This window comes from Pipistrellus kuhlii, unplaced genomic scaffold, assembly GCF_014108245.1.
Source record: "Pipistrellus kuhlii isolate mPipKuh1 unplaced genomic scaffold, mPipKuh1.p scaffold_m20_p_6, whole genome shotgun sequence".
Lineage (NCBI taxonomy): Eukaryota > Metazoa > Chordata > Mammalia > Chiroptera > Vespertilionidae > Pipistrellus > Pipistrellus kuhlii.
In genome coordinates, this window is record NW_023425562.1 from 4570986 (window position 1) to 4586606 (window position 15621).

A 15621-nucleotide genomic window follows, 5' to 3' on the forward strand; every position below is an offset into this window, starting at 1 on the left:
AGTGGTTCTGAGTGTGGCCCATCAGCTTCACTTAGAAACGTGTTGGAAGGGCCCATTTCCAGGCCCCATCCACAACACACTGAGTGTGGGACCCGGCCCTCTTTGGACAAGCGTTCTGAGTGATTCTGATGCATGCTGCAGTGTGGGAACCACTGTTCCAGGCAGAAAGAGCACTGACTTTGGATCCAGACACACTTAGCTTGGATTCCTGGCACTGCCACCATCTGGCTGTGTGAATCAGGGCAAGTCGCTGTACCTCTCTGTGCATCATGTTTCTCCTCTGTAAAATGTGGGTGGGAGGCTAGAGGATTGGCCTGTAAGGTATTTGCTTCAGTCCCTCCACATGTTAGAAACTATCTTTCTTCTTGGCTTTGAAATAGGCTAATTTCTCTGCCAGGAATGTTCTTCCTGCTTCCTCTTTACCTGTCTGACACCTGGATAACCCTAGGCCTCAGTGTGAACGTTTAAAAGAAAGGTTATTTGATTTTTCTTTCTTTTTATACCTCCTCCTCCAAATCCAGGCTGGGTTAATACCCCTCCATGTGCACAGCCTGTCACAGAACTTCCCACATCCTCGTAATGGCCTTTTACTTGTTCGTACTCTCTACAAGGGCACAGACTCTGACCTGCTGACAGCTGCTTCTCTAGGGTTGGATACGTAGTGGGTGCACAAGTAATACTTGAGGTCAGAACCAATTTCATTCCATTTGTAACATGCTTGGTTCTGGCAGATTTTTTGAACCACCAGAGGTCTTGCCCTTCATGCATGGTGCTCCATGGGTAAACTGAGGCGTGGAGGTGCCGGGTGACTTAAGGATGCAGCGGCCGGGAAAATGGAGAAAGTAAGTCCTGGTGGCTGTGGATTGAAGGGGAGGGGCTGAGGATTGGGGTACGGGCAGCCCTTAGCACATCTCCATGACACAGAGGGGCCCATCTGGTGTTGGCATTAGGCAGTGTTATGCCCTCGCCCCAAACGCCCACAGGGGGCGCCTGCTGGTGAAGAGTGGGCAGGCCTTTTGCAAAGCTCACAGGAGCTCTTCACCTTTATTAATAGGGATGCTTATTTATTGACTATGCACAGGGTGAAGGGCCTCTGTGAGGACTAGATGGACACTCCAGAATAAAAGGGCAACAAAAAATCACGGTGTTTCTCCAGGAGCAAGCCCCGCCGTTGACCTTGCGGGTCAGTGGGTACGTGGTCTCGTTGTGTTCAGAGTCAGGCCCCGTTGTTTGGGGGGAGATAGAGGTGTCAGTTGAAGGGAAGGCGGATTTTAATACTTTCTGTCTCTCCCAGCCCTTGCATTTTAGAGCTGGGGAAAGAATAGCAGTGACCCAATTTAGTACTGTGAAGGCACAGCGCTGTTCTAGCAAGCCTCCTCATCTCCTCACTTGGCTTTCCTCCCTGTGCCCTCCCCCACCCCCCACGCCATTTCCAATCGTGTCTTTCCCTATTACGAATATACGAGGTAATAATCCAGTATTTTCCACGGGGCATGGCAAACATGCTATATATAATACACAGTTGAACATTCTGTGAGTATAATTGGAGCGTAAATGTAACTAATCAAAATATTATCATGCCAGCAGATGTGTGAAGAGTTTGGAGATTTAAAAAATATATAAATATATATATTATTTTAGTTCCATGTCATTTCGATTTAGAGATTTGGAGTTGCAGAAGCAAAGAGCTCAGCCCAATGAACGTCAGGAACAATTTGGAGTCTGCACATGCTCCTGACATGCTTGTTGTTCTCTTTGCTTTTCATGTGGCAGCAGCTTGACAACTGATTTCGTTTCTGGTTCTTTCCTCCCACGTACTGCCCCTCTTCCTACCTGTGCCAGCTCCCCAGGGCAGAGCCAGCTGGCCCCAGGGAATGGGGGGGTCACTTCTTGCCACCAAATACAACACGCCCACGTGTGATGTGGAGCCTAAGAGCTAAATGGTGGTTAGGGTTTCCTGGGTGAGGATTTTGGCTGTGCTGTGAGCTGTGTGGCCCTCAGAAAGTTACCTAGCCTCTCTGTACCCCAGTTTGTAAGAGAAGGATGGTAATAGTGACTGCCTCCTGGGTTACTATTAGAATTAAATGAATGAATATCAGTCCAATGTGATGGTATGTTTTTGCAGCTGTTGCTCTTACCCATGACGAGAGCAGGAAAGCAATTCTGTGGGAACACAGACATTACGGTGTATCTCCAGGAGCACACCCCAAAGATAAAGGCCACTCCTTCCTCTCCCCATCTCTAGAAGACTTCTAGGTAGAAAATTCAAGCCAGTCCTGGCATCTCACTCACCACCGACTGGTCCCAGTCATGTGACTGTGCAGTCTTGGAACCTTAGACTTCTCTATCTGGAGGGAACTTCAAATACTCTACCTGCTCAGCAGTTTCACAGGTGAGAGAGGAGAGAGAATCCCTTGCTCTCAGAGGCACCAAATGACTAACCCCGGGTCCACAGAAGAGGTCAGAATCTGGGGGGAGAGTGGCATGACCTGCCCTTCGATTCTACCTTGACCTTGCCAACATTGTTGGGGTAGTTCCCACGTCAAAAAGCAACGCAAACAAGGCCTTCTGTGTCACCACTTATGGAGCCACCTACTCATTCCATCGTGTGTTGGGTTCCATTATTTCTCCTTCAATAACGTCTGTTTTTCCTCCTGGGAAGGTAGGATATTACACGGAGATGCTGGGGGAGGTGAGTTATGAAGTTATAAATTGAGAGAATCCCAGGCCCGCTGGGCCCCACAACATTTTACCTGGGTCTGTTTTCATCGAAGATTATTGTAAGGTCCACAGGAGAATGTGGAAATGTTTTATTTGTCTGGGGAGTGAAGGGGATGAGAAGTAGTTAAGGGCTGGTACATGGTTTCGATTTTATTCTGCTTTGTGTCCATCATCTTTCTCCTCTCTACTCCTTTTCCCGCCCAGTGTGCCTTCCGCACTTGTATGTATATCTCCGGCCTCAGCCTCACCCTTTCCCTTCTCCCCACCTCCACTCCTCCCATCCTCTCTCCCTTGCTCCCTCCTCTCCTCATCTTCCTTTGTGTTTACTCTTCTCCTTTCTCCTTTTCTTGCTTCTTATTCTCCCTTCCTTCCTTCCCTGTTTTTGCTCCCTCTTCCCTTCTCTTTCGCCTTCTCCTCAGGGTGGGGAAGGGTGCAGGTGCCGCAGGTACCTGGTTTTTTGGCGAAAGGCCCACATACAGAGCCTCTTCCAGCGGGGCCTTCCCATCCAGACACCTGGGTTTATTTTCATTTCTAAACTACATTATCCACACCCACGTGGACGATCAGATAGCTGTTTCCTGGAGAACGGCTTTCGCAGATTTGCATATGAAATGCTCAAACCCCAACTTTGGGTCTGGATGAGTGATTACAGCAATAGCTGCTGCTTGTTCCCACAGACTGCCTCTGACAAGGTGTTCAGTGTTCATCTCCTTTGAAACTGCAGCATATTTTCCTTGTTGTAAATAGACATCATGTATCCATTAACCTATAATGCATCCCTCCTTTTCTTCCCCCCTCTTTCCCTCCTTCCCTTTTTCCCTCCTTCCCTCTCTCCCCCCCTCCCTTTCTCCCCTTTGTCCAGTGTATTAAAAAAGAAACAGCCGAAACCGGTTTGGCCCGGTGGATAGAGCATCAGCCTGTGGACTGAAAGGTCCCAGGTTTGATTCCGGTCAAGGGCACGTACCTTTGTTGTGGGCACATCCCCAGTAGGGGGTGTGCAGGAGGCAGCTGATCGATGTTTCTAACTCTCTGTCCCTCTCCCTTCCTCTCTGTAAAAAAATCAATAAAATATATTAAAAAATAAAAAAGAAAGAAACAAATGTCTTTGCTTTTTTTTTTTTTTTTGACACGTGACAATTAGATTGCTTTGACGGATAGTATTGATAATGCTGATATGCTTGTTACCTTGGCGAATGGTAAATTGATGCTTTGATGGTTAGCTGAATGACTATTCATTTTCATGGCACTCCTGACAGAACTCTGTGCCTCTCTCCCACCTACTTTCTTAATTTCTGGTGGAGTCTTTTGAGATTTTTTTTGTCCCTTGTTCCTTTATTGTGACCAGGTGGCTACATGCTATCACCCTGGGCTTTTAAATTGGGCCTTGTCCAGAAGAGCTGAAAGGGAGGAATGGATGGGCTAAGGGATGCAGAAGGAATGTTCTAGGGGCATGGGTGGCAGCAGTAGTGAAGGATGATCGCTGGGCGGGGCAGTGTGGGTTTCAGGAACACCACCCTGAGCGAAAGCCTGGACGCAGAGAAGTCTGGAGGGTGTGTGCTCGCTTCCCTTGTTGCTAGAGCATAACAATAGCACCGTTTCTTAGTCTCATCTTTCTGGAGGTCAGCAGTGCTGCATCGTCCCGCTGGGCTAACATCGAGATGTTAGAGGCGCTGTGCTCCTTTCTCTGGGAGGGTCTGTTTGCCTGCTTGTTCTGGTTTCTGGCGGCCACTCGTGTTTCTTGGTTTGTGGCTCCCACGTATCTCCAAAGTCAGGGCCTTAGCATCCTCAAAGCCCTCTCTGATTCTGCCTCCCCTGCCTCCTTCAATCAGAATCATTTCCCCATCTCAAGTCATCTGATTACCAACCTTAATTCCATCTGAAACCTTCATCCCCCTTTGCTGTGTAGGTGATATGCACCGGTTCCACAGGTGAGGACAGGGACATCCTTAAATCACGGTTCTGCTCACCCTGGAGCGGAGGAGGGCTGCTCAGGCAAAAAGACGTCCCCTCGGCTCCTCAGTGTCCCTTACATTAAAATAGGATGGCACGGTGCCACCTCATTGGGATGCTACGAGATGCTCAGATCAACGCCCGGCATGTCCCAAGTTTTCAGTAAGTGTTAATAACATTGAACATGTGGTAAGCTGCATTGGGCCTCCCATCATCTGCTACTGGCCGTTTCTTGTGAAATTAACGTTTTACTGAGTTAAGACCAGTGTTTCACTTACTACTGACTGAAAACAGACAAATATACTTTGACGTGTAGCTGTTGTGATTCCATTTTATAGAAGAGAACCTGAGGCCCAGAAACTTTTACTGACTTGCTCCGATCTTACAACGAAGACATGACAGGAGAGGGCTGGAAACCCAGTTTTCCCGACTGGGAATTGAGGGCTCATTCCACGGCACCACAGCTGCCTTGGCTTCAGGCAGTGCGGGGTCCCCACCCACAGCCCCCCGCTCCCTTCCCATGGGCACGGGCACTGGCGGCTGGCGGGACCACCTGTCTGCAGGGACGGCTCTGAGCTCTCGGAGCTCCAGGCGCTCAGCTGCCAGTCGCGGAGCACACTCATGTAATCTTAATGAACAATGTGCAAAGCCATTAAAAACTCAATTTGGGCTTTCTCTTTACTGCCAACGTGAGGAAATGCGATCGTGAGGTGCTCATGTGTAAACACAATAGCCGCCATCTGCTCCGGAGAAGCGTTTTACCTCCAAAAGGGGGATCTGTGCCGCAAACACATCAATAATGGGGCGTTTATCAAGGCGTTATTGTGCACGAAGGAGGAAAAAATGCAAAATTTATGGCCAGCCGGAGAGCATTTCCTGGTTTAATTTCACAGTTTTCGGTGCTATGTATAATAACTATGAGGAAACTAATGCTGTTTTATGTCCCTTATCATGTCAGTGGATTGTTGAGAGAGAGAGAGAGAGAGAGAGAGAGAGAGAGAGAGAGAGAGAGAGAGAGAGAGAGAGAGAGAGAGAGAGAGAGAGAGAGAGAGAGAGAGAGAGAGACTATGTGTTTACAGTCTTCTTTCTTGTTTCTGAGTGATCCCGGCATAATGACTGGCTCATTTCTGATCTCCAGGAAGCTGGCAGCCTGGGGATGGTATTAATTAAGCCAACCTGTTGATCAAAGAGTGTCCCCCTGAGCCGCCGGTGCATGAGGGCTTCCCTCCCCAACAAGCTGTGAAATGGCAGGTCTGTGCTCGCGCTCAGATCTGCTTGCTCCCTTCTTCCTGGGGATTGGCCACCCCCAGCAGAGCTGGCTGGATGCCGCCCTCCTCGAGGACTCTTCGCTCACATTGCTGGATGCTATGACCCCCTGCCCCAGTGCCTTTGCACGTATTGTCCCCTCTGAGTGGAATGCTCTCCCACATCCTCACCAGGCACACTTACATGGGAGGGACCTTGCCTGGGGAAGAGGATAGGCTCACATGTTCCAATGTGTGGAGTTTAGCAATACACCCCCTAGTTTCTATTTATGTTTTCGGAGGTATACTAACCTGATGTGGCTGAGGATATTCCTAGGGAAGGGGCGTTAGGAGAGAAAAAGGTGAGCCCTATGCAGTGAGGCTATGAGAGTACTCCTGTGTCCTGCAGAGTGGAGGGGCTGGTTGTAGGGACTGACTGTAGAATTCATCCCAAAGGATGATGCCATGAGGAAGTGAGAGCTGAACTGTAGGGGACATGGTGCTCGGTGAGTGCATCTGGATGCAGGAGGGAAAAAAGGCATGGAGTCTGCAGAAAGAGCTGTCTCTTGAACCCTGTTGATTCTGGGGCTAAAGCAATGTGGCTACATGTCCCCTGACCCATCATTGAGACACCACAAGTGACAAAGACATGGAAGGGATCTGTGTCTAGAAGTGCAGCGGGGATAAGGGGGTTGCCATCATAAATTAAGGTGCCTTGGGGGGTTGGGGAATATATGTTATTGTGCTCTATGCTACCTGACAGGGCAAAAGGGACTTTGCAGATGTGACTGGATTAAGGATCTCGCAGTGGGGAGATTATACTGGGTTGTCTGGGTGGACCCTTGGGAGCATCCTTATAGGAAGCAGGCAGAGGGGTCAATGTCAGAACAAGGCGTTTTGCTGAAGGAAATAGATATTGAAGTCATGCCCTTTGGAGATGGAGGAAGGGTCCATGAGCCAAGGAATGCAGGCGGCCACTAAAATCTGGGCCAGGCAGGGAAATCGGTTGTCTGCTCATCGCCTCCAGAAGGAAAGCAGCCTTCCTAACACCTCGACTTTGCACCTCTGACCTCCAGAAGCATAAGAGAATACATTTGTGCTTGCCTGCCAGTTCTGTCTGCCCTCACAGGGCTCTCCCTGTGATCTCATGAGGGCATGAAGGGAGGGTCAGCTGCTTGTGTGGCCACTTCCTGTCCTCCTTGTGGAAGCTCACTGCCTGCAAGCCATAGAAGGGGACCCTCTCCACAGCTGCTGTGTGGAATTCTTGGAATTAGGGTGAAAAAATGAGGCTGCTTATAGGGGTCCTGGCTTATCTCGGTTGAGGGTAAGTAGCAGTAAGGTTTCATTCTTAGTTGAATATTTGAGTGGTTAGAGTCAGATTTCAAGTGCTTTTGGGTCCCACAGAGCGCTGCCTTGTAGTCTCACCAAGACATCTGTCAGCCATAACCTTCTGGCCTGAACCCTTTGCTCCTTTGGGGGTAGGCTGGGTGGGCAGCCATCATCTTTTGTTTACTCCCCCCCCCCCCCCAAAGTATCTCATCTTTTTCTCTGAGCCTAGCACCAAAACACATCCTTTCTGTCTAGTCTGAGGGCCAGAGCATGCACATTAAGTTACACAAATGGTCATCACGGGCCAGGGTGGTGGTGGGGAACATGACAAGCGTCCCTGACCCAACCCAACGCTGGCCCACCTAAGACACAAATTCTCCTAATGGAGGTCCAACATGCCTTTCCTTCTCCAGGGTTCATTCTCAGAGCCCGGTCTTTCCATCCTCTCCCTTCTTTCTGCTTTCCCCCAGGATGCTGCTTGTAATGATGCTCCTATTTGGGGTGTCTTATAGCTTTGCTTGGTGGCTGTCATTACTCATCTCATCTTCCCAAATAAAGAAACTTATAGAAAGTAGGGGCTCCATGGGGGGTGACAACATAATAACGAGAATGCTAGCTGCAGAGATAAATGACAGAATTTGAATGGCATCTTAACCCAGCCATAGTTGATTCCCTGTTTACTAAAGATCTGAGATGAGTGTTCTCAGTAGGTGGGAGGCCTCTCTCAAGGCCATGGCCATTCAGGGACCAGGCTCCTTTGGTTGCAGCTCTGCTGTCACTTAGGCTCCTGGGCTCCTGTGCTTGCAGCCATCCAACCTTTGCGGGGCTGTGGGTCATCACTCATCTGTCCCAGGGAACTCTTCTGGCATCCTGTGGGACGCAGGTCAGCAGACAGACAGAGGCAGGGATGCTGGCCTCAGTGTACCCTCTGCAGCGGTTTCTTTCTTGCTGCCTCACTGGGAAGTTCTGTTGATTAGCAATCCCATCCGACAAGGGACACCTCCCCCTTCCCGTCTGTTACTACCAAGCCTTTCCTCCTTTGCTCATTTCCAGTGGCTCCTGCCCCAGGAGATGGGTGAGCCTTTTGATTGGTGGGATGGCAAAGTCTGATAGCCCTGGGTTCAAGTTTCTGCCTTTGGTACCTTGCTTCTTATTGACTTATGTTGGAGATGAGCCCACCCATCAGCCATGTGTAGTCAACCCTCAGGGACAGCTCTGGCCCTGGGGATGTGGGGGAAGGGGGAGTCCATGGTCATCCAAGTTCTCTACAAGCCCTTCACAAAACAAAACAGAGGAAGCCTAATTTAGCCTCAAGTCCAAGTGACTTTCTCAAGCCCAGCTTTGGGAATAATGAAGCGGAGGTTTTGAACTCTGCCTCTCTCCCCTGTCTATTTTTAAATTCACTCAGATCCCAGAGGAGACAGGCTGTGAGTGATGGGTGCCCTTGAGAACCCCAACATGACATGGGCTGCCCAGTACTTACCGGCTGGCGGCTGTTAGTATTTTTGGAATTAGGGTGAAAGAAGGAGGCTGCTTCTAGCTGTCATGGCCCATCTTGGTGGAGGGTAAGTATCCGTAAGGTTTCATTCTGAATTGAATAGGTGAGTGGTTCAAGTCAGATTTCAAGACAGCAGTGGTTTTCTAGGTGAGGACGTTCATCCCGGACCACCTGGGTCTGTCACCTGTGTTGTAGGAGGCAGGTGTTTCATAGAATCATAGGACGTCACAGAGCACAGCCCGCAGAAGTGATGGTGCGGTCTCCATAGATATCTCCCTTTGTCCAGGCTCTGCACCACCTGTGGGGATGGTGACTCGCTCTGCTCAGGGCAGGCCTTCCCATTGCACATCAGCTCTGCTCCTTAAGGTCCTTTGCACTGAAGTGTGGCTCCTGGTGGCTCCTTTCCGAAGTCTGCCCGCTCAGGCACCTTTGTCAAGGAGCTGTTGCCACACTATCGCTGCCTAAAGTGCCGAGAGGAAACCCAGGGCGAACAAGGAGCACTTGCTCTCACGCTCATGGTCCTTGCATCGAATGTGGGTTCTGCTGATCTAGGTTGGCCTTGTGGGCTGCGTGGCTGTGCTTCTTGCTATGGGGGTGGCACAGCTTGGTTCTTCACTGCCGCCTCTGCTCAGTGTTCCTCCACGTGAGTCTGTTCTCCAGCCCAACCTGAGGGGCAGCAGCCACCCAGGGGGCATTCTCCCCACGAAAGGTGGCATTTGGGCAAGAGGGCAGGCCCAGCGAGGTGTGTACGCTTCAAGCCTCTGCGTGGATTTTTCTGTCAGCATCTTTTGAGCAAAGCAAGTGCAGTCCAAAGTCAGAGGATGGGGCACGCCGTCCCGCCCCTCCCCCCAGCCTCTTCTGAAAAGCAAGAGGCTAAGGACGCAGATCCAGGGAGGGACAGAGAGCTGGAAACAACCCTTTAACCTGTCAGAGCAACTCCAAAGAGGCTCTCGTCCTGCCTAGGAAACAGCCTTTTAAGTGCCTGAAAGCACCGTCCTGTCTTCTGCCAGCAGCAATGAGAGCGTGCACTTTGAGGCTGGAGCGAATCTGGGCCTCCTCACTCCCTGTCTGCGTGGCCCAGGGCAGGCCACTCATTCTTTAAATAACACGAATCCTCCGCCTCCCAGGGTCATCCTGGAGGTTAAACGGAATGAAATCTAAATCAGACACTCAGACACCTAGCACCCCACTGGGACGCCTTCTGTGCGTAGTACTCTTTCCTCTCCTTCCCTGGCCCAGCATCTCCTGGCCGTCCTCCATCTCCTCCGGGCCTTCCTTGCTGACTGGACCCACTGTGTGATTTCTATGCCTCCTCCCACATGCCCTGGCCTGAGCACAAGGCTCCGGTGGCCTGTGTTGGGACAAGGACACCTCCCGTATCGCCGAGGTTGTTTCCCCTGAGACAGCCAGAGCTTACATGAGGTTATGTTTCACCCCCTTTTACCCAGGGAGGTTGCCATGAACTGAATTCCTGGGATTCTGTTCTGTGCTTCCTGCAGGAGCTGCTGGATGTCATGTTGTTATGCCCAGATTTTGTGATCCCCAAAGACCATCAGGGAGCCGAGTCGATGCAAAAAAACAAAAGAGCCTTTTATTCCATGCTAGCATGGGCTCTGTCCCACTTACACCAACAGCGGTGTGGCAGAAGAGAGCGAGCTTCAACAGATCAATGGGTTTTATAGGGGTGGTGATGTCACTACTTTGGCTGACCTTGATTGGTTGGGTGAGGGCTAGGGTCCAGTTACAAAATGGAGGATCAGGAGTTAGCCCTGCCCTGCCCTTTCAATGTCTCCTCCGTAAATGTTCAGTGTCCACTTCGTAGAAACATCCGGTGCATGTTACCAGCTCTTCATTTTTAAAACCACCTTGTTGAGTAGGATTGTTATTCCCGATTACAGAAGCGGGCGTGGAGGTTGAGAGAGGAGATGTAGGTTGCCCTGCTGGAGCCCCCCCCACCCCCTTCGTTTCTGGCCGCCATGTGGAGGGGTGTGATGGATTTTCAGACTTTCTCTTTCTCTCTCCCTGTCTCCTTCCTGCCCCCACGGTGGGCCTCCAGGCTCCTTCATGATGGTGAACAGCTCCGGGAGGGCCTCCGGCCAGAAGGCCCACCTCCTCCTGCCCACCCTGAAGGAGAACGACACTCACTGCATCGACTTTCATTACTACTTCTCCAGCCGAGACAGGTCCAGCCCGGGCGCCCTGAACGTCTACGTGAAGGTGAACGGCGGGCCCCAGGGGAACCCCGTCTGGAACGTGTCCGGCGTGGTCACCGAGGGCTGGGTGAAGGCGGAGCTGGCCATCAGCACCTTCTGGCCACATTTCTACCAGGTAGGGGGTTTTCCGTGGCTCAGTTTCTTTTTTTAAGTAACCGTGAACCCACCCACCTCTTGCCTGCCTGGAGTTGTGCAGAGGAGAAAGGACTTCATTCGCTCCCTGGTTCAACTCGTATTCACTGAGCTTCTCCTTCTAGCAGGCCCTGGAGGAGGAGACTGCGGGACAAAGGATCACAACACAGCCGGATGCATTTTGGGTTCCCAGGGTGCTGCAGGGACAGAGACATGGAAGCCTATTGCACAAGAATTGATGAGGCAGACAGTGTTGTCCAAGGAGGAGAATGCTGTGATTTTCCCTGTTTTACAGGTGAAAAGGTTGAAGTTCAGAGGGAGGAGGTAACTAGTCAGAGATCAACCCTGGAGAAGATAGAAGTTAGGGGGTGGGGGTGGCAAGATAGTTAGGATGGCTTCTCAGAGGAGCTGACCATGAGGCTGAGTCTGGAAGGGTGAATAAGCGATTGTTGAAGAAGGAAGGGAAAGGCATTTGAGTTGTCAGGGATAGGGCAGGCCATGGGCTCAGGGAAGTGGGTGAGAGGTGTTGGCAGAGTTTGGACACTCGAAGTGGACTAAGGGGATGTTGTAAAGGAGACATCAGGGCATGGAGCCTGAGGGGCCAGGAGGTCATGTGGGCCCCAAATGCCAGGCCAGGGCATTACCTACATTCTTGGGTCTAGAGCAGTGCTTCTCACACTCTGTGGTGAAAGACAAGTTCCCTCCCCAACTCAGTTTGAACCTATACTTGTTCAAATGGCAATGGAAATGCCACAGCTGTGGCCGACGGCTGTCACAGTTTCTAAGCATCTCTCTCGATTTCCTTGCTCATCCCACTGGGGACCAAGATGCAACATGCTTGCCAGCCCCAGCCCACGGAGCTCTAGGTTGTCCTCACCTGGGACTGTGTCAACAGCACTCTGGAGGCACAATTTGCATATTATAGAATCCACTTACTTTAATTGAGCAATTCAGTGATTTTTAGTAAAGCCACTGAGTTGTGCAATTATCACCACAAACCAGTTTTAGAACATTTCCACCATCCCAATAAGATCCCTTGTGCCTATTTTCAGTTAATCCCCATGCCCCCTGTTGGGAGTGTTTCAGTAAGAGAGTGACATAGTCAGATCTGCGTTTTGGAGAACTTTCTCCAGAGTCTGGAGCAGAAGGTGGAACAGAGGGTGGCAAGGTTAGTGGCTGGGAGCTTCTGAGACATCCTTCAGTTCAGCATCCAAGGTGCAGTCCTCTCAGACGTGTCCTGGAAGCAGCCGTAGACAATATGGAAATAAATGGACATAGCTGTGTGTCAGTACAACTTTATGGACAAGAACAAGTGGTGGGTGGGCCAGACATGACCTCCAGGCCATAGTTTGATGAACCCTGATGTAGGTGATAGAGCTGAGGTCCAGAGAGAGACCACTTAGTCCAAGAGCACACAGCAAATCACTGGCAAAGCTGGGGCCAGAGCCAGAAGCCTCAATGTGTAAATACCAAGCGTCTCTATAAGCCCACGGATACCTCCATGGACACCTTCAGGTCTTAGTCAGAAACCCCCGGCCTGGGACCTGGTGCCAATGGGACAGGATGGAGCCACAGGTGCAAGTATTATGAGCAGGATAAGTGACCCAGGAAAGTGACAGTGACACTATTGGTCATGGTCTCTGATGGGTATGGAGGAGGAAAGAGAAGTTCCTTGGGCACCCCTAGGTCCCAGCTCTGTGGTACGCATTGCCTCTCACTCACCTGTACAGAAACTCCTGTGTTGGGTAGCAACATACCTGAATAGGGGACGTTTTTGGCAAACTGGTCCTGTGGCTCCAAGTCCTGTTTCCTCCCTTAGGGCCAATAGCCTTTCCATTCTGAGAATCTCCCACTCACTGGCTCTGTAATGGTGAATGCATCTCTTCATCATTTTGAATCACAGTTGTTTTATTTGTAAGATCAAGACGGTAACGGGTCCAAAGAGGGGTTCTTCTGTGGATTACATAAGGGAGAACATACATAATGTCTTGTCAGCAGTTGTCGGAAGGAAGGAAGGAGGGGTCAGATAGGGGAGAGCAGACAAAGAGGATGGAGGAAGGAGAACTTTTTAAAAGAAATACCCTCTGTGGCTGAGCTGTCCTGGGTGAACTCCGAGCTGGCCCTGTGACAGCAGCTTCATCTGGGGGAATTTTATTTTTTGATTTCCAACTTGTTGGCCACTGTAGTGCTGTGACATTACATTGCATTCCCTCTCTCTGAGCTTCGTGGTGAAAAAGCCACTAAGCAGCAGTTTAGAAGAGACACGTGTGTCTTATACACACACACACACACACACACACACACACACACACACACTCACACACACACGCACACGCACACGCACACGCACACACAGAGGCAGTAGTGGATGGTCTCATGGCCACACATGCAGAGTGGAGCACACACACAGGCTCACAGGCCTGTGTGCTCCCATACTCATGCGCACTCGGGCACCCACTCTCATGTACATCTGCAGGTGAGGAGAGGGGACCTACCAGGAGATTTGAAGACTTTTGCAAAGTGGATTTTAAATTCACCAGACACCCAAGCCCTGGCCCTGCATGTATGAGGCTGGGACTAAACACAGTTAGTTTTCAGGAGTGCTAGTCCTCATATATGGGTGGCTAGGTATCCAGTATCCACTTATTAGAGTCATATTTCACAGTCCTACAATGGACCTTTAGCTCCGTAATAAACAGGGGAATTTTATCTTTCTTATTAGTGGGCCTTCTGGCAGGAGGCCTTGAACAGGGCCCGGGGTAGGACTGTCCCTCTGCCTTCACCCCCCACTCCCACCGGGCATCTCTCGGTCCAGCCAGGGCTTAGCAAGCCCAGCTTCAGATCACTGCCCCTTTCAAGGGGATATTAATTCTGTTTTATGTTTTTAATGATTCTGAACTCATCCATCGCAAGATTTTTTAAAAATAAAAGACCTCATTATTAATTTTGCAGCCACTGGCTCTCTCTCTTCTCCATCACCTGCCTGGCTGAAATTACCTTTTATCCCACAGTGTAATTGCTCTGTGGACTCCTGAAATGTAGGAGTTGCCTGATTTGGATTCAGCTGGACTCGAAGCCCTTTCTCAGGAGGCCCTCAGGTGCCTGGCACACTGCACTCTGCAGGTTTAGTAACTTCATGCACAGTTCAGGAGGATGCATTCCCGGGAGAGGGCCACCCCCACCCCCCCCCTCAGAACTCCACCGTCACCTCTCTCATCCACCCATCCTCTCACCTAAACACCAAACCCTCCTCCATGTCTGCGCAGGCGTCCTTGATTTCACCCTGAGCAATCCCTCCACCAGTTATTGCCAGTCATGACTCACACCATAGTATCTGCTTAGTGTAGGAACTTCGGTGGAAATTCGGGATGGGGGTAACAGGGGTAAGTCACGTGGACAGTCCTTTACTTTCTCCCTGTCCCTAGATCTAGCACCATTCCTGTCTTTCCTCTAATTTCCCATCCCCCTCTCTAGAGCAAGAACAATAGTATTCGTGACACGTACAGATACCTTACCATGTCTACTGTAAGCACTTGAGAATTATCAGCTCATTTAATGGAAAACCAGAACATGATTTCCCATGTTTCTTACGGAATATTACTCTCTCATATTTGAGAAACCAAAATCTTACCTTCCCTAACGCTTTACAGAAACATTCCCAGGAGGAGTTCTGATGAATGAAAGATACTCTGCCTCATTATAGAACTCTCACTTCTGCGAGTGAACAAATGAATGTTTCACTGTCACATCCCTTTTCCCATGCCAAGCCTTGTGTTCATTCATGGAATATTTATTAATTTGATATTGGACAGGTACTGGGTGAGGATATGAGAAGCAAAGCGTTGGAAGAATTAAGTTAATCTTTGATTAACTGGAATAAAAGCCAGAATTCTGCTTACTCAGGGGTTTTGGTTAAATGAGAGCTGGGAAGTTTTTCACCAAAGTTCAGGAATGGCCACGGCTGTGTACCGGGAACAGGAGGCCAGGACCTCAGCTCTCAGCCACCTGTGACTTCCTTTCTGAGTCTCTCCAGCTGGTTCTGCTTATTGGGGCGGTTGAGAGGCTAGTACAAGATCACATAAGAAATGGTCAGTATTGTGATCTTTATCATTGTGGGCATATTTCTCCATTTCCATTACTTTATTATCATTCTGTTTCAGTTGATGAGGTGCCCCTCTGGTCAATACCCATTATTCCACTGGTGTCCTGACCCAAATGGACTGACTCCCGTCCCCTTTAGAATCTTGTTTCATCTGTCTCTCACTCATATTCTATATGCGACTCCCCTGATTCATTCCTTTTTATCTAAAACCATGTTCCATCTCTATCATCCTAAAAAATACATCCTCTATTGGCCTTGGGCCCTAGCACTAATCTCTGGGCTATCTATTCTCCTTTCAAGGTGACTTTATCTCGTCCCACAACTTTAAATGACTCTTAGATGCCAAAGTTACCACATTTGTAACTGGTTCCTAAATTACCCATGAGTTTCAGAAACGTAATGTCAGCTTCCTACTCAAGGTATCCATTATGA

The 15621-nt window shown here is 49.9% G+C and overlaps 1 protein-coding gene across 12 annotated transcripts in view; it reads left to right on the plus strand.

Moving 5' to 3' along the window:
* PTPRT (protein tyrosine phosphatase receptor type T) overlaps positions 1–15621 on the plus strand; it is an 845125-nt gene that overhangs the window by 292359 nt on the left and 537145 nt on the right. For all 12 annotated transcript variants that reach the window (XM_045574406.1, XM_045574409.1, XM_036418808.2 and 9 more), the window contains exon 3: positions 10799–11070. In XM_045574406.1, coding sequence (XP_045430362.1) covers positions 10799–11070 — 272 coding nt within the window. The remainder of the gene's footprint in view (positions 1–10798; positions 11071–15621) is intronic.